At 40.6% G+C, this 19737-nt stretch overlaps 1 protein-coding gene across 1 annotated transcript in view; it reads left to right on the forward strand.

The window, feature by feature from the left end:
• Positions 1 to 209: 209 nt before the first annotated feature.
• The window catches only part of Sppl3 (signal peptide peptidase like 3), a 129470-nt gene continuing 109942 nt past the window's right edge, over positions 210 to 19737 (forward strand). The window contains exon 1 of the mRNA XM_004843647.4: positions 210 to 767. Coding sequence (XP_004843704.1) covers positions 745 to 767 — 23 coding nt within the window. The 5' untranslated portion in view covers positions 210 to 744. The remainder of the gene's footprint in view (positions 768 to 19737) is intronic.

A 19737-nucleotide genomic window follows, 5' to 3' on the forward strand; every position in this document is an offset into this window, starting at 1 on the left:
AGCGCCGGAGTTCCTGATTGGCTGCTGGTGCAACAGTCCCTGGGAAAGGGGCGGGAGTGGGGAGGGGGCGGCCCCGCAGCCCCAGGCCGAGGGAGCAGCAGTCACTTCGAACCGAGGAGCCGACGTCTCCGCGCATGGGCCTGGCGCGAGGGGCGGGGCGCGCGTCACGTGAGCGTGTTTTGAGCATGTGACCGCGTGGGGCCAGGCTCGCTCCCGCCCGCTCCTTCCCTCCTCCCGTCGGCGGGAGTGATCCGAGCGGCCTCGCCTCACCGCTTAGCGCCCCCCTCAGCCGCCGCCGCCGCCGCCGCCTCCTCCGCCCGCCGGCCATGTCCACCGCCCGCCGCCGCCGCCGCCCGAGCGCAGCGCTCCTGTGGCCCGGCGCACTGTGAGCGCGGCCCTTGCGGCCGTCCGCCCGCCCCGGGGCCCCCTTGTTCTCCGCGCCGCCGCCGCCATGTTGGGTTTAGAGCCGCAGCGGAGCCGCCGCCGCCGCCGCGGGTGAGAGAGGCCGAGAGCGGAGCCGCCCCGCCCCGGGGCCCAGGGAGCGGGGCCGCCTCGGAGCCCAGCCTCTTCCCCGGCCGCCCGCCCGCACGCCTGCCCCGCGGAGCGAGCCGGCCAGCGAGGGAGCTAGAGCGAGAGAGGGAGTAGCTCCGGGCCCTGGCCGCGCCTTCTGCTCCCGGCCAGAGCGAGCCCGCCGCCCCCCGGGCCCGGCCTCAGCCTGCGGCGGAGCCCGCGAGAGGCAGCGCCATGGCGGAGCAGACCTACTCGTGGTGAGTGCGGGGCTTCGGGGTCTGGGCGCCAGCCGCGTTGGAGGAGGAGGGGGGCGAACAGGTGCGTGTTGGTGGGGGGCGCGGGAGGGGTTGCACGCCCCCCTCACCCCCACTGGAGCGGGCGGCTGGAGCCCGGGGTAAGCGGTGAGCGGCCAGGGGGACCCGGCGTCCGAGAAGGGGGATGGAGGAGGAGGCGGCAGCAGCGGGGGATGTCATCCGGCCTTGGGCGGAGCAGGTGATGGAGAAGGGGGAGCATGACCCCGCGGGGTGGGAATCCCTACGGAAGGGACGTTGGATCTGACGGCCACCCCGGAACTGGCTTCTTGTGGTGGTTCCTAGTCTAGAGGGATTGAAAGGGTGTAGAGAGGCGGGCCGGGGCAAAGGTGGGCCGCTAGGCTGAGAGGAAGCTGTGAGAACAGGTGATAAGAGGCAGAACTTCAAGTTTTGAGAGAGGAGCAGGCGCCTCTCCTGTTGGGGCTGCTGCTTAGCTGCGGGATGGGGGAAGTTAGGGAGAGTTGGTAAGGCGGACAGAGGCCCCGGAGTGAGGGAAGGAAAACCGAAGAGGGATGGAACCTTGGGTCCCATGGAAGGGATCACTGGTGAAGGGGTTGGAAGGGGAACCTGTTTGGATAACTACATTTTGCAGAGGAAGTCGTTGGTGGCTGCAGGGGATGGACAGGATTTTTGTAAGGGTTGATACTCTGTTCTTAAAGAGTTTGAAGTGTGCTGGTGTCCTGGGCCAGTTACCGAGAGGGAGGATGTGCAAGTTCTGGGACTTTGAAAGTTATTAAGTGGCTCCTGAAGTACCGAGGAGCATTCTTATTTATGGGGTGACAACATGCATATCCTGATAAAGGAGTGCCAAGATTTGGCGAAAGGGAGATAAATGGCCTCCCTTCTTCATGCAGAGGTGGAATATTTGCAGGAGACCTTGAAGGATGGGTGACGATATCTGTGGACAGTGGAAATTGTATAGTGGGGAGGAAGTAAGAAATGGATGATTGTAGGTGTAGGGATGGGAAATCAGGTTGCAAAGTAGAAAGATTGTTTGAAGTTGATTTACTTTTTGAAGCAAATGTGGTTTGAGACAGAACTATAGACTTGACCGACTAAGAAAACAGCATAGTAGCCCATGGTATCTGGAGATGGTTTCAAGGTCTGGTTCAACCACTAACTTGTTTTCACATCGGACAAGGTAGTGAGTTCTTCGTTCCCTTTTCTTTATAACACAGGGGAGTTACCTTTTTCACAGGCTGCAAGGAGGCATTGTATGCTTTTACAAAGGACTTGATAAACTGGGAAGTGCTATAGTTATTTAATTATAATTATCCTAAGAAAACATCAAGGAAATGGGTAATAATCTGAAAGTAAAGAGTGGTTTGAAGTAGAAAACTTTATTTATTTTTCTTTATTTTTTTTTTGTTGGAGACAGGGTCTCACTATGTAGTTCAGGCTGGGCTTGAACTCGCGACAATCCTCCCAAGTGCTGGGCTTACAGGTGTGTGCCACCATACCTGGCTGGGTAGAAAACTTTAATCTAATGGGTGATTTGTACTGTTTGGAATTATGGGAGGTCAGGAACTCATTGTGTTTTCACGTAGGGAAAAAGGGTTGGTGATTGAAGATAATTCAAAAGGGAACTTCAGGGATGTGTACATAATCCCAAGACAACTGAGAGGTGGAAAGGGAAGTAATTCTAAATCTTGGTGAGCAGTTCCCATGGCACATGTGTTTATTTATTTATTTTTGTTTGTTTGAGACGGGCTTGCTATGTAGTTCAGACTGGCCTTTGACTTACTATATTGTCCAGGCTGGCCTCAATCCCTCTGCCTCAGCCTCCCAAGTGCTGGGATTAACGGTGCGCGCCACCATGCCTGACGGCACATGTGTTTTAAAAAGACAAAGTATATGATAGTTTTGAGCAGCAGTGAACTGCATCTCACTGTAAGATGGTATGGAACACAGGATTACTATTGTAGCTCTCGTGGACAAAATAAGAAAGGAAGATAAAGGTGATCTAATCATGCCTCTCCTGCTCTGGCCCAGCTTCGAGTCCGCATGGGTGCCTTGCTGTTTTTTACTGTACTATACAGAGGTGGTTGAAAAAATAGAAAACACAGTGGGCAAGAAATAGGGAAAATTAAAGCATTTTACTAGGTAGATTGGCTACATGTACCTTTGTGTGATGTTGGTCTGCTCTGCTGATTTTTGGTTTTTGTATTTTTGAGACAGGGTCTTGCTATATAGCTCAGGCTGGCCTCAAACTTGTGATCCTCCTGCCTCAGCCTCATAACTACTGGGAATTAGGCATGTGCCACCACGCCCGGCTCTGATCTACTAATTTTTTTTTTTTTTTTGGTACTGGGGATTGAACTCGGGACCTTATGCTTTTGAGGCAGGCAGCAGAACCACTGAGCTAAATCCCCAGCCCTCTACTAATTTTTAAGGAGGAATAACTTTGTGAAGTTTGATACAGTTTACAAGTTTTATTCTACTAAAATACTGTACTTTCTTCAATCTCAGCTTTATTTGGTTTGCAGTCAGGAAGCTCCTCAAAATAGATTGCTTAGCCCTTCATCTCTAGCATGTTTTGAGATGGTGAAAGTTTTTATATCATTTTGAGAGAGGGTGCTGTACTAGAGGTGAGGATTAGGAAACCAGGCAGCTTCCTAGTTCTTCCTGAGTCAACCAGGTAGTGATATACAGAACTGTGTACATGGCATTTGATACATACTCATTTAATCCTCGTAAGTCCCTGAGATAATGGATATTTCTTTCTTTTATAGAGGAAGGGACATCATATAATAAGATGTATAAACTATAAAACAAGATTGGCCAGGAGTTGATACTGAAGTTCAGTGATGAGTATGTTGGAGAATCATAATTTTATTCTGTTTACTTTTACATGTTTAAATTTTTCACAATAAAAAGATTGATGAAAAGAAAGCTTCTACCTGTAAGTTCATGCTATTCTGACTACCACATTGGAAAGTAATCTTTTTTCTTTTTCTTATTTTTTGGTACTGAGGATTGAACTCAGGACCTTGTGCTTGCCAGGCAAGCGCGGTGGTGCCACTGAGCTAAAACCCTGGCCCTTCTTTTTCTTTTTTGAGGTAGAGTTTCACTGTAGCCCATGCCAGTTTTTAATTCACCTCAAATTTGTGATGCTCCTGCCTCAGCCTTCCAGGATGCTGGGATTACAGGCATTACTTTTAATACTTGTAGTTCTGTTTGCATCATGCCCTCCTTTTCTTGTGTACTGAGTCTCCTCACTAAACTCTTTGGAAACTCTGACCTTTGCCCTCCCATAGTGCCTAGCACGTCTTGCGCATATCTCTTGCTTAGTACACATTCAGTGATTAATATGATAGTTAATCTTTAGGGTGGTTCATCCTTTGTTGAAGGAATGGTTTTTTTTCCCCCCCTGGGGATCGAGCTCAGGACCTTGCACTTGACAGGCAGGTGGTGGTGCCACTGAGCTAAATCCCCGGCCCCATTGAAAGAATATTAAGGGGAAGCTTCTGAAGATAGAGCTTTTGGTAATTTGGTTTCCTGATGTGCCAGTGCTGTAAGAATGAGGAATGCCATCTCTTAGTAAAGTTTTAAACAAAACCTATTGACGGAAGTAGTGAAAATATTTATTTATTTATTTTTTTGGTACCGGGGATCAAACTCGGGTCCTTGCGCTTGCACAGCAGGCAGCGAAACCACTGAGCTAAATCCCTGGCCCAATGAAAATAATTAGTAACACCAGGATCTTTATCATGATTTAACCATAAGATCCTGCTCTACACATACAGTGAGGAAGTAAAAGAATGCACGTGAAAAAATGAAGGTGCAAACTAGATTTACCAGTTTGAGGAAAACACTTTTGTAATTATGTAAATTCTGTAAGAAACAGGAAGTTGTCTCCCTTCCCTTGCCCTTTGTTTTTCCAGTAACATTTTGATAAATTGCCCAGGTGGAACTTGTGATCCTCCTGCCTCAGCCTTCCAGAGTGCTGGTATCTGTGGCAGGCTTGCACCTTCATACCTGGCAGGAGCTAGTCTTTGAGTCAGTGCAGTAGTTGTATACGATGGCGCTCGAACCTTGATAAAAATAACTTTATGTTTGGGTTAATGTATGTGCAGGAGGAAAGAAAGATGGTCTGTTTGAACCTATCAAGTGGGTTTCAGTACCAGAATGGCTACCACAATAGTTTGTGTATATTCTGTGTGCTAGTTTTATAAGCATTGCAAAGTAAGGAAGCAACTCAAAGTATAAGCAGCTTGCCCAGATTTACAAATGATTAAAGGGCTGAAAGTCAAGACTACTTGACACCAAGATACTGACCTTTTTTGTTGGTCTTTTGGTTAAGCTTTTTATTTTTGGTACCGGGGATCGAACTCGGGACCTTCTGCTTGCAAGGTAAGTGAGGTAAGCGGCGGAACCACTGAGCTAAATCCCTGGCTCGTTGTTCTTTTGAGACAGGGTCTTGCGCTGTAGTTCAGGCTGGCCTCTAAAGCCCTTGGACTCTGTTGGTCCCCCACCCACCCACCTTGTGTGCTACCACGGACAGAGATCGACTTTTACCCATTTAAAAAAATTTTTTTTGGTACCGGGGATTGAACTTGGGTCCTTGCGCTTGTGCAGCAGGCGACGAAACCACTGAGCTAAATCCCTGGCCCCAGAGATGGACTTTTAATCTGTTATGTATCCATAGTGATTACTCTAAGCCAGATTTTTTTTGCCTTAAGTTCTTGTATTAGCCTCCTTGAGTGTCTGTCCTCCATTGTCTACACTGTGATGGTGAACCTTTTAGAGTTTTCAGTGATACAAACAGCCCACTGTGGTAGGTTTGCCATAGGTTCACCTCCACTGGTCTACACAATGGCCATTCTCCTGAGTGATGTATACCAATCTAGGTCAGATCATGTTAAGCATTTAAATTCATAGTATTACTTGATAATTATAGTCTGATATTGTTACAGACTATTCAGTTTTTGCCAGAGTTAGAATAAAATGCAGAATGCTTCCACCTGTGCTACCTATTTTAATATCTGATGTCAGGAATCCATTACATTGAGGTGATTTATTGCAATAATGGACATTATCATGTCAGGTATTTGCAAATAGTGCTAAACCTGAGAGTGAAAAATAATACATATCTTCAGAACTAATGGAAGTCAGTTCTAATTTGGGATTATTGTTGTGTATCATTGTAATGGATATGATCATATCCAGTTGTAGCTGCTGGAAGAATTTTAAAGGGAAGCTAGTTGAAAACTTGTCTAGGATTATAGACTTTAGAAAAATTGCTCATTATTTTTAAAACATGTTTTGTCTATAAAGTGCTATGATGCTGTTTGAGTGATGTGTGATTTAAACTAAAATTAGCGAAAGCTAACACAACAAATTTGTATTTAAATCATATTCTTCAATGTTTATTATGAGGCCTGTAGGGGGTAAAAATGCTGAGGTTTGCAACCATATTGGTCTGTAATTATCCAGTAGTACTCTGTGTTATGCCTAATGTTCATGTATTTCTCAGAATAGATGTTTTTGTTTTTTTTTTGAGACAAGGTCTTGCTAGGTAGTTCAGGCCAGCCTTGAATGCAGTATGTCACCCAGGCTGGCCTTGAGCTCATGGTGATATTCCTGCCTCAGCCTACCAAGTGCTGGGATTGCAGGTGCGCGCCTCCATGCCTGGCTCAGAATACATTTTTATGTGATCATTTACTTTAGAAATGAAAAATGCACTGAATTGTGAGATAATATATAGTTCCATATCATGTATTTTAGCATTAATGACATTAGTAAATTATTTAGTTTTCATCATTCGTACCTGTTTTATCAGACTATCTCAGGAAAAATTAAGGAATCTCTTGAGAATGCCTTGCCAAATGATACTTTAGTCAGGTATTGTTGGCACCTGAAACTTTATGATTGCTTTTCCTGGCAATAAAGTAATAAATATTTTATTTATTTTCAATTTAGTTTAGAATTTCTGAAATCTATTTTTTGGTATTTCTAGAGTTTATTTGTTCCTTTGTAGGAGTTAAACACTGGCTTTAAGTGTTAGATATGTAAATTAAGAAATGTTTGCAGCCTTGCGTTTCTGTAGCAGATTGTCTAATCACAGTTAGAGACAGAATGCTTGTCCTCTAGAATTTTAACCTTTTACATGTCTAGAGGGGCTCCAAGTGACCAAATTCTGTTGTTGTTTTTTCTGTACCGGGGATTGAACTCAGGACTGCGCTTGCTAGGCAGGCACAGTACCACTGAGCTAAATCCCCAGACCTCCAAATGCAGTTTTAAGGGAAAAATCTACAGTTGTTAATTGTCTTTGGAATGAATTGCTGTTGCTCAGATTTTATCAATAAGTCTCACCTGGGTCAAGGTTTAAAATGAAACAGCTCAGTTGCTGTGATAACACTAGATTGGGCACCTATGAAAAGATCATGTTTGTAACTATTTTTAAATATTAGACCAGTGACTATGCATTAGTCTAATAAGAGACCTCATGGAAATTCACATTTCTTGGTTTGTAGGGTTTGTACTAATTTGGTAAGAAAATTATAGATAATATCATTTTGGAGTTCCAGTGTTGATAGTTAAGAATCATTAAGAATTTTGGGGGGGGGGTACCAGGGATCAAACTCAGGGACCTCGAGCTTGCGAGGCAGGTGGCAGAACCACTGAGCTAAATCCCTGGCCCTCATTAAGGATTTTTTTAAAGTGCTGTAAAATAGAAATGTCAGCTGTTCTCTTCACATGTTGATGAATTATACTGAATGTAAATGATCACTCAAAAAATTAATTTCTAATTAAATTTCCACATGGAATCTTGAGATGTGACCACCTACTTCTTAATGCTATGTAAAGGGAAGCTCTTTGTTCTCTACATTATCTTTTAGATCCCAGTAGGTTCCAGATAGTTCTTCACTATGGACATAATTTTTCTTGGCTGGGGATTTAGCTCAGTGGTTTCACCGCCTGCTGTGCAAGCGCAAGGACACGAGTTCAATCCCCAGTACCAAAAAAAGAAGACGTAATTTTTCTTTTTGACACTTTAACCAACATTTAAACTTTTCAGATCTCCATCCTGTTAAAAATGCGATATAAAAGAAATAGTTTACAAATTGTCATTGATTTATATTATTGCCATTGAAAAGTGACAAGTTTCATAGTCCACTGCATTTCACAAATTGAAGGGAAATTATAAAGTTACATGTAATTTTATTTTGATCTTTTGAATATAGTTTGCTTCATCATCTACTCAAATGAAGAAGGAGCAGTGGGGTGGATGAATCTTTCTTTCCCTTGTTTTCTTTATGGTGTACGGGAAATTTTCCCACCTTCCTAAGGCTTGAAGCAGTTTCTTCTCTGTTTCTTTACTCCACATCAATTCTGTTGGGCTTTCCCTTCATCTGGCCTGGGCTTCCCTCTTGACCTAAATAGGGCATGCCCAGTAATGTCTGTCTTGTTCATTGTTTCTTCAACCTGGTTGTACAGACCTTTTGACCTAAGTATAGTGGCTGACTTTTGTGGGGGTTTTTTTTTCGGGTACTGGGGATCGAACTCGGGTCCTTGTGCTTGCAAGGCAGGTGGTGAAACCACTGAGCTAAATCCCCGGCCCCTGACTTTTTGTTTTGTTGTTTCTTTGTCTCAATTTTGTTCAGCGTGGTCTAGCTTGACCTTTGAATCTTGACTAAATCTTTATTCAGCTGATACTTACAGCTCTTCGCTGGCATTATAAAGTTTTAGAAATTCATACTCATTTTTTAGAAATGCTTACAAAAATACTACTGTTAGAAGTAAAATTAGTTATAAAGAAGAAATTCCTTTAATTTTAGTGCAGTCATTTTTAGAAATGCCACCTGAGACTAAAAGCCAGGCCATCTGGAGTTAGTTGAAGATTTAAGATGAACTAGACTTGATGGTGCACACCTGTAATCCCAGCACTGTGGAGACTGAGGCAGAGGGATCACAAATTTGAGCTCAGGCTGGGCAACTTAACCTAATTGAGACGCTGTCTGGGGAAAAAAAAGATTGAGAGGAATGTAGCTCAGTTCAAAGGGCCTGGGTTCAATCCCAGTAGCAGGGGAAAGAAAAGGGGTGGGGGGAGGATTAAAAATAGTTCAGAGATGAAAGAATGGAAAAGCAGAAACCAAGACTTAGAAAACTCACAATTGAGAAATGGGAGAAGTCAGAAGAAGCTGCACCAAAGGAGAATAATTAGGAAGGTTCAGTGGCACAAAATGAAAGGCACAAAAGTTTTAGAGGCAGGAGTGTAAAAAGCTACAGCATTCAGAGGGAATGAAGAAAGAACAGGCTGTTGAATTTGTAAAGGAAGTCATTATTGAAACTGCACTAATAAAGATCAGAGTTGTGAGGATGAACGCCAAATTGAGGTTGAGTAGTGAAGTAAAATTATCTTTTGGGTACTAACCATTTGTTTGAGAATATAAAATCTGAGGGCTGGGAGTTTAGCTCAGTGGCACCGCACCTGCCTCACAAGCACAAGGTCCTGAGTTCCATCCCCGGTATGGGAAAATAAATAAATAAAATGTGAAAGACGTAAGGAAAAAGGATGGTTGTTTAGGCAGCAGAGTCATAAAGGTATTTTTACTTTTGTGTTTTTCAGGAAGGAAGATAATTGTATATTTAAAGGCAGGGAGAATAAGAAATTGATATTGAAAAAAGGTTTTTTTACACTGTAGTTTAGAGATATCTGCTCGTTTTATTACTGCTATTTTGAGATAGGGTCTCACTGTAGTCCAGTCTGGCCTTGAACTCACTATGTAGCACAGGCTGGCCTCCAACTTGCCTGGTTATCCTACCTCAGCCTCATAAGTGCTGGGATTACAGGTATGCACCACCATACTGGCACCTTTGGTCTTTATATTGTCACTGTTCTGACCATATTGTTTTTGGATGTTCTAAAGTTTTTTAATTGCCTGACTACAGAATTCAACCTCTTAAGTCTGACTTTCAGAAAAGTCTGGCTTCATAATCCTAATTCCATGTATTTCCTTTAAAATACTTTCTTTTCTCTTTTCTTTTTTCTGAGACAGGGTCTCGCTATGTAGTTGAGATTGGCTTTGAACTCACTATGTAGTCTAGGCCAGGCCAGCCTCAAACTCGTTTGTGGCAGTCCTCCTGCCTCAGTCTCCCAGGTGCTGGGATTACAGGAGTATGCCACCACACCTGGCTCTAAAATGCTTCTCTACCCAGAGTACAGGAGATTACTGTTGGCTCTCTGTGTACTTAACATGGCTCTTCTACATAGTTGGCCCTTCTCTTAAGGTTTGCAGTAAGTCTTACCTGTCTTTCAAAGTCCAGTTGTTCCAGGATCTTGTGATTAGCCCAGGAGAAATATTTTGCTGATACTCACAGCTTTTTATCTGTTTCTGCTACATGGACAGCATTTATAATTTCCTTACCTTACATTGATTGTATTTAATGTGTCTGTCTCTTCACTTTGACAGTTAACTCTGAAAAGGTAGGATCAAAACCATTAATTTCATGATATAGAAGGACCTACCATAGTAGATGCTCAAATTGGTGGGATTTTTTTTTTTTTTTTTTGAGAAAGAATATTTTAAGTTTGCTAGGTGCTGGACTTTCAAATAGTATGCATCCCTAAAAATATAATGACAGAGCACTTAGAAAAGAGGAGTGAATATTTAACCTAATATTTTACTGTTCTTTGAAGCAAATACTGCACATAAATAAAATAGTTACTGTCAAGTTGGTTCAAGCGTTATGGCTAGATATGCATTACTTCCTAATATCCTGACAGCACTTGGAGAAAGAAGGAGGCTCAGCCCAGCAACCAAATGTCTAAGAGAGACATTTACAAAGGATTGTGGGGGTTTTTTTTGTTTGTTTTGGTTTTTTTTATTTTGAGACGAGGTCTCACTTGCAGTCCAGGCTGGTCTTGAACTGTGCAGCCTAGGCTGACTTTGAACTTGCAGCAGTCAACCTCCTGAGTGCTGGGATTATAGGTGTGTGCCACCATGCCCAGCTGTGGGTTCTTTAATCATCTTTTATTTCTAACCTGCTTGAACTGGGCCATAGACTGTTACCAATTCATTTCTGCTTTATCTCCCAAACAGCCACTTGTTAGGTGGCATACACTACTACATTTCTGTTTTTTAATTAATTTGCCATGGGGGATAGAACCCAAGTGAAGCAGGTGTTCTACCACTGAGCTACATCCTCAGCCCTATTATTACTTTTCTAATGTGGAGTTCTACTTTTTTTTTTTAATAAAACAATTTTAGGGAAAAAATTTCAGTAACATGTTCAAATGAAAATGTTTGCAGGAAACTTTGAGATATGAGGAACCGTAAGTTGTATGGGAACTAGTTTCTGATTAATTTAACATTTCTTTCCCTCTTTTGGCTTCTTTTTAGAAATTCTTGTTTGCTTGTTTGAAATTCTTGTTTTTTGTATTTAAACTTTTGTTTAAGAAACTGTAATTTTTTTAATAGAAACTTAATTTGTTGTGATTTTTTTTTTTTTCCTGTCCTATAAATTCTCTCTTGACTCATTTCTGGTCTCTTGTTTAAAAAGTGTTATTTACAAAGCACAATTTAAAAAAGAATCTCTTGCCCTGATGTTTGCCTATTTTAAATTTAATATAGCAGTGCCTCAGTCTTAGGTTAGAATTAAGTAACAGTGTTACCTGGAATAGGCATAAATCAGAAGTTTGGGGAGTAGTTTGTTTTTGAACTCGGGTGTGCTTTGCAGTGGTGAAAACCTACAGGCCTAGGGATAGTACATTAGTTAGGCTTGTAATTCAAAGATTTTACAGCCAAGGGTAATTGGTATCAAACAACTTAAGAAAAAAAGGGAATAACATGTAGAAATAGGGGAGAATAGTGATAACAAATGTAATTAGACAGTAGAAGCAAAGGCAAAGATCAGAGACGAGAGTTATATCATGAAGCTTCAAGTAATGGTGTCAAATGGAAGGTAGAGCCAGCAACTAGAAAATAGGTAACTAAGCTAGAGTCATCTTGCAGCAAAAATGTACATGGCCCTAGATATGTCTGGAAATCCAGCATTGTGTTCATTTTATGCTTACCAAGTTAATAATGAGTCAGCATTGAGCGATATGGCAGTTTTAATCTGTCTCAATAGCTAATGAGAGTGTCTGGGCTTCACAGAGGCCTCTGTTCAAGTAAACCAGGAAGTGCTGTTGTGTGTGTATCTCTCTATATAATATGATTGAAAAAATATATGAGATATGGAAAAAAATAAAATGAATATATAAATTTTTAAAGTTTTATTACAGTAGAAGACACATTGCCATACTCCCCTTCTTGCTTTGAACACACTGAACTCATCCTTTTTTTTTTTTTTTTTGTAAGGGGGGTCGAACTTGGGTCCTTGCGCTTGTGCAGCAGGCGGAGAAACCACTGAGCTAAATCCCCACCCCTGAACTCATCATTCTTGCTACTTTTTGAGCAGTTCCAGAAGTCCTCCTTTTTTTTTGGAGACAGAATCTTGCTTTGTACTTTGGGCTGGCCTTGAACTCACTGTATATCCTAGGCTAGCTCAAATTCACAGTGATCCTCCTTCCTCAGCCTCCCAAGTTCTGGGATTACAGATGTGCGCTACCACGCCCAGCTAGAAGCCTTCTTTTCTGTGTCTTTAGTTGTACTCTCCTGGCCACCTTGATGTCCTGCCTAAATCCATTTAAAATTTTTCACTTTCATGATCATTTTGATGTTGAAAGACGAAGTTGCATGATGCCAGATCCAGTGAATAAGGTAAATTGAGGGCCATCATGGGTAAATTTTTTGAAAAGGGGGTATTATGGGTGTATAAAGCCCATGTTTATTTTTTAGAAGTATTTCTATTGATGAATTACTAATTTTAATTTTATGAATTTATATATTTTATTTATTTATTTATTTATTTATTTATTTTGGTTCCGGGGATCAAACTCAGTCCTTGCGATTGTGAGGCAGGTTGTGGAACCACTGAGCTAAATCCCCGGCCCTGAGTTTTATTATATTAAACATTGTGTACTTAACAGAAACGTAAAATATCAATAAATAAAATATTAAATTTTTAACGAGTGTGTAGAATACATATCAACATTTTCAACATCAGCTGTTTGCCTGCTTACAAAATCTAAAAAATAACAGCAGAAATAAGCTCCCATATGAACTACAATGAAAATATTAACAAAACTCTACCACAGAAATAATCTTTGCTTCAATTATCACACCTAAGGGAGTCTTTACACCCAACAGTAGCATGTTCCATACACAGGTCTCGCTCATACTGACAGTACATGTGCTTAGCTTTCTTTTCCTATTTTGCAGGCCATACTTGTCACCTCTCTTGTCTTGCTTTTTTGTCAGGAGATATTACGTTATATAGTGTACATTTAGGAAAATGAAATATCAAAACAAAATATCAAATGTGTAATGAATGTTTAGAATAAACATTTTCAACATCAACTGTTTACAAGATCTGAAAAATAACAGCAAAAAAAAAATAACAGCAGAAATAAATTCCTGTGTAAACTATGTACAATGAAAATACAAATAAAACTACCACAAAAGAATCTTTTTTGTTTTTGGTACTGGGGATTGAACTGGGGACCTTGTGCTTTCAAGGCAGTCGCGGGAACCACTGAGCTAAATCCCTGGCCCAGAAATAATCTTAACTTCAATTATCACTCCTAAATTAGTCTTCCCACATGAAAACAGTATGTTCCATACACAGATATCACTTACAGTGATAGCACATATGTTTTGTTTTCCTGTCTTTGGCAAGACATACTTGACATATTACTGCTCTTGTTTTCTTTTCCTTTTTGGTACCAGGGATCGAACTCGAGACCTTGCGCTTGCAAGGCAGGCGGCAGAACCACTGAGCAAAAAATCCCAGGCGTGCGTTTGCTTGCTTGCTTGCTTTTTTCTCTTGTTTTCTTAGGAAGCTCTTGTGATGTTTCATCTGTCTGTTCACTGGCCTGCTCCAGAATTCTTTTGCGAGGTTCTTTGGGCAGATATATATCATTATGCCTCTGTTGTAATTGATCATTTATCAATTCCAGTCCCAGTCCTCTATAAGAAAATTTGTCCGTAATATTTTGTGCTTCTTACTTTCTTTGTAAACTATGAAAAACTATTTAAACCTGACATGTTTAGGATCAAGTAAAACACAGTCATTGGCCAATTCTTTGTGTTTCCAGTGACATCATAGTTGCTGCATCACAAATATCTACTCCACCTTTCATTTTGTTGTAGAATGTGACCATTTCTGGCTTCATTTGTGTTGAGGACTCACTGTCAATCTTGTTTGTTTTTTTGTTTGTTTGTTTTGGGAAAGAATCTTTTTTTCTTGTTTTGTTTTGTGTTTTCTTTTGAAACAGTCTCACCATGTGGTCCAGGTTAGCTTTGAACTCACTGTGTTCCGAAGGCTGAGCTTGAACTCACAGGATCCTCCTGCCTCAGCACCTGAGTGGTGCGATTATGGATGTGCACCACCATGCCCGGCCCTGGCCTTGGCCTCGCAGTCAATTTTATCATCATAGTGTAATGTTGACAGTATGAATACTGTGTTTTCTTCACCATAGAGGAGGCCAATATTATAGGGGGCCAAAATACGATCCAAACAGTGTATTATACATTTCTCTGTTGTGAACTTGTAACATTTTTTTCAGGAATCTCTCCTTTGTTCTTGTGAATAGTTCCTCTGCTGGTCAACTGGTGTTCTTTTAGCAAATGTAGCATCAGTGGTTGACTGGTGAACCAATTGTTGAATGTGACATTTGGGTTATACCGGAGACCCCTGCAGTTAGGTTCCAGTACTCTGCTCAGTATACAATGCAGGCCTGAGAAATAAAACTAAAAGACAACTGGGAGAGAGAAAGCAGGCCTGAGAAATAAAACTACAAGACAGAACTGGGACAACAAAGGCTGGTGCAACCGACAGAGGCACTGACTAGTCCCAGGCACTGACTTTTATTGGCAATCAGTTGGGGTAAAGGCAAGCTGTGTGAAGTTTCTGTGGAAATAAACAAGGCTCATAAAGGAAAAAACAAAGCATTCTCAAATTCGGAACAAAATAGACAAAATATATGGTTGTAATTAGAAGATTGTTCTTCTAGTTGGAATTTGGGGGTGAGTTACTCTGACCTCAACATGTAGGCTTCAGCTTGTCTATAAACAAGCCAGTTATGGGGTTAATTCTTCACAGCTTGCTTTGGGCATAATCAGTATTACGGTCCTCTGGAGTTACTTCCCCCCCCCCCCCCCCCCCCCCCCCGGAATTCAACTCAGGACCTTGTGCTTGCCAGGCAGGTGTGGTGTGGGTTACTTTTTGAAGTAGGTGCAGCAAGTCTGTTCACCACATCATATGGTTTATTATGCCACAAATAAAGACCTGGTGGCTGAGTTCCAGGATAAATTTCTAAATTCAAGGTGTAAAATGTCTTTTCATCTACCAGGGCATATATTTCTATACCATATTTGAAAGGTTTATTTGGTATATTTTGCCAAAACTGTCAATAACCATGAAATGATGTAAATTATTTGTCAGTTGTCATGTATTCAGAGGGTGTATAAAGTGCTTGAGAGTTCAAAACAAAACTTTAAAAAATGAGCAAATGGCAGCCAAATTGTTGGATTTTTTTTTCTTTCTTGAAGGATCTTTTTGTTGTCAAAACAGAAGCAATTTTGAAAGGCACCAAAATTCTTAGAGTGTCATTATTCTAAAAATCTCAATGCCACATATGTCACTTCTCCTTAAATCCTTAAGATTCTGGTTGGCACAGTTAGAATGATAAAGTTCTGCTATGAAGGCTTTTAGTTCAGATAGGTGTCATGATAAATATATTTTTTAGTATTACCATTGATACATACAGAATGTTTTATTTGTATTTCATTGTTAGTGTATTTCAAAACATCTTATAGCATATCATCCGTTACACTTTCCAATATTGAACCATGGTGCTGGCATTCTGTCCAATAGGTTTCACTCTTGGCAAGAACCTAACAACATTTTCTGACCTAGTCCTAACATTGGATCGTACAGGTATACATGACCATTTTGTAGCATTTTGACTAGTCATATGTTTACTTACATGTTTTTTTTCTCATCTGAATCAAGTACTTCATTCTGTATTTTTCTGTCATACCTTGCTAACTTCTTTGGCTTATGTGATCCAAGTCATGATTGATAGCTGAATCAACTGATGACTCACTTTCAGCCTCCTCCCAGAGTTGCAAAAGTAGTTTTTCATGTCCCCCATTGTACTGAATTGGGCTAATTGTACAAGAAAAATCAAAGAAAACATGTAATAGGTTTCTACAAAACCTATAAAAGGTTTCTACAAAACCTTTAAGGATGTTATAACACCAATACTCCTCAAGCTTTTCAAAGAAATTGAAAGGTATAGAGTACTTCCAGATTCATTTATGGAAGCCATTGTTACCCTGATCCCCAAACCAGAAACAGACTCAACGAAGAGAACTATACGCCAGTCTCTTTAATGAACACAGATGGAAAAATTCTTGTCAAGATATTAGCAAATGGAATGCAGCACATTATCTGAAAGGTCATACATACGTCATGATCCACTAGTTTTTATCTGAGTTACAAGGATGGTTCCACATACACAAGTTTCTAAATGTAATACATCATATAAACAGGAGCAAAATTTTAAAAAATGGTCATATCAGTAAATGCAGAAAAAGCTTTCAACAAAATCCAACACCCTTTCATGATAAAAGAATGCAGGGATGGAAAGACCAAGATCATACCTGAATATGATAAAGGCTATTTATGACCAATAGTATCATACTAAATGGGGAAGAACTAAAAGCATTCCCCCTAAAATCCAGAACAAAATAAGCATGTCCACTCTCACGTCCGCTATTTCATATAGTACTTGAAACGTTAGCCAGAGTAATTAGGCAAGAGAAAGAAATAAAAGGGATACATATAGGAAAGGAACTCATGTTATTATTTGCCGATGACATGGTATTCTACATAAAGACCCAAAGAACTCCACCAAAAAATGCTTAGAATTAATACCTAATTTCAGCAAAGTAGCAGGATACAAGATCAACACTCAAAAATTAGCATTTGTGTGTACCAACAATGAACAGGAGAAGGAAATTCTGAAAACAGTACCATTCACAATCACTAAAGAAAAATGAAAAATTTAGGAGTAAATCTAACCAAGGAAGTGAAAAGCCTCTATAAAGAAAACTACACTACTCTGAAGAAGGAGATTGAAGAGAATGTTAGAACTTGTGTTTTGTTTTTGTTTTTGTTTTTGTACCAGGGATTGAACTAGGAGTCCTTGTGTTTGTGAGGCAGGCGGCAGAACCACTGAGCTACATCTCCGGCTGAAGAGGATGTTAGAAAATAGAAAGATGTCCCTTGCTCCTGGATAGGCAGAACCAGTACTGTCAAAATGGCCCTACTTCCGAAACTTTTATACAGATTCAATGCAGTCTCAATCAAAACACTGTAGCAGCATACTTTACAGATCTAGAGAAAACAATCCTGAAATTCATAGGAACCAGAAGAGACCCCAAATAACAAAAGTAGTTTTGGGCAGTAAGAGCAAAGCAGACGGTATAACTATACCAGTCTTCAAGCTACACTACAAACCAATAGTGATTAAAAATGGCATGGTACTGGAACAGACACAGACACGTGGATCAAAGGAACAGAATAGAGAATACACCTTCCCCAGATGTATTCAACTATTTGATTTTTTTTTTTTTTTTGGTACCGGGGATTGAACTCAGAACCTTGTGCTTGTGAGGCAGGCATGGGTCACTGAGCTAAATCCCCGGCCCACTCTTTGATCTTTGACAAAGGGCCCAAAAGTGTATGTTGGAGAAAAGATAGCCTATTCAACAAGTGGTGTTGGAAAACCTGGTTATTTGTTTGTAGAATGAAACTAGATCCTTATCTCTCATCCTATACTAAATTAAAAATGGTTCAAAGATCTAAACATTAAAACATTAAACCGTCTGGAAGAAAAAATAGGTAAAACACTTGAAGACATAGGTGTAGGAAGAGGTTTTCTAAACAGAACCTCAGCTGCATAAGGAATAGTGTCAAGAATCAACAAATGGGATTATATCAAACTAAAAAGCTTTTGTACAGCAAAAGAATCAGGGTGAGGAGGTGAAACCTACAGAATGGGGAAAAATTTTTGTCAGCTACTCCTCAAAGGACGAAATATCTAAACTTAAAGACCTAGTCAAGAAATGGGCTAAAGAGCTGGGGAATAAAAAGGAGTGAGAGAGCTCAAGCACTGGGGATGTAGCTCAGTGGTGTTGCGCCTGCCTGGCAAGTGCAAGGTCCTGAGTTCGAGCCTCAGTTTGGGGTGGGGGTAGAGAATGGGCTAGAGAAATGGACACCTAACAGAGGAAGAAATACAAATGGCTAATAAATATATTTTAAAATGCTCAACATCTCTGGCCATTAGAGAAATGCAAGTTAAAATAACACTGTGATACCATCTTACTCTGGAAAGAATGGCAATCACTAGGAAATCAAACAACAAATGCTGGTGTGGCTGTTGCAAAAAAGGAACCTTCCTGCTCTGTTGCTAGGAATGTAAACTAGTACAACTACTATGGAAATCAGTATGGAGATTTCTCAAAGAATTGAAATTTGAAATTCCATCTGACCCAGCTATTTCTCTGCTAGGTATCTTCCCCACAGAGCTTAAGTCATCATACTACAGCAATACATACATACTAATGTTCATAGCAGTACAATTCATAATAGCTAAATCCTGGAAGCAGCCTGTGTACCCATCAGCAGATGATTGGATAAACAAAATGTGATATCCATATATAATGGAATACTATTCTGCTATAAAGAATGACAAATTTGAGGCATTTGTAGAAAAATAGATGTACCTGGAAAGTGTAATTCTGAATGAAATAAATCAGACACACAAGCTTAAATACTGTATGGTATATCTCTCATATGAGTGAGGCAGAGTACAAAGAAAATGAAAAAGGATGGATAGAAAGAGACAAGGGGACAGATCTCGTCCAATAGGGAAGTGGTCCAAGGGAATAAGACGAAGGGTAAGGAGGAGGGGAAGGGGAAATGAGAGGAATAAAGATTCACTATGTTATCAGATCCTAATAACTCTAATCAGTGTAAACTTTATATGCCATAATATGAGCTGAGACAAATAATATCAAGTATGTAAAAAATGATAGGGGAACTAGAGAAGGGGGAAGGGAAAGGGGAGGGGATTAGGAAAAAAAAAAGCTGTAATATGTACATGTAACCACTCCCCTGTAAATTATGTGAATTGCAAACACGTACTAGTAAAATTTTTAAAAATTATAAATACACTAAAATGTAATACAATGCATAATGTGGGTAAAACTCACCCATTTACACACTAACACATATGCACACCTTGCCATTCATTGTACTGAGTGGATGAACACAAAGATTGCTTCCTGTATTTCCCCAGCGCAGCTACTGAAACACACAGCCAGCTGCCGTCATGCTCAAGTACATATTTTCATTACGAAAATATGGTTAGAGTGTTCTTTTAACATAGCAAGGCATTTATTGATACATGTTAGGCATACATAATTATAACACTCAACATAAGGAATTTGCACCTGTACATGGTACATCCTGCCCCTTTTTTCCCCATGTCCCTCCTCCCCTCAAACCTCCTCCCCTCCCTATGTACAAAAGCTTTGTTTCCATTTTTTCCTTCTATTTTTTTTTCTTGTCCCTTTTCTCCCTCCTCCTCCCTTGTTCCTTTTCCCATTTGAACATTTTCTTCCCATTTCCCAATATCTTATTATACATTTTAGTCCTTATTTTCACTTACAGTTTCTCACACCAGAGAAACAATGCAGTATTTAAACATGTGTGTCGGATTTATTTCACTTAGGACAGTAGTCTCAAGGTCCATCCATTTAGCTATAAGTGTCTCAAGCTTATCTTTCTCTATGGC

The sequence above is a fragment of the Heterocephalus glaber genome, unplaced genomic scaffold (assembly GCF_053883595.1).
Source record: "Heterocephalus glaber isolate CG9 unplaced genomic scaffold, H.glaber_assembly_v1.0 deba00001687, whole genome shotgun sequence".
NCBI classification, from domain to species: Eukaryota; Metazoa; Chordata; class Mammalia; order Rodentia; family Bathyergidae; genus Heterocephalus; species Heterocephalus glaber.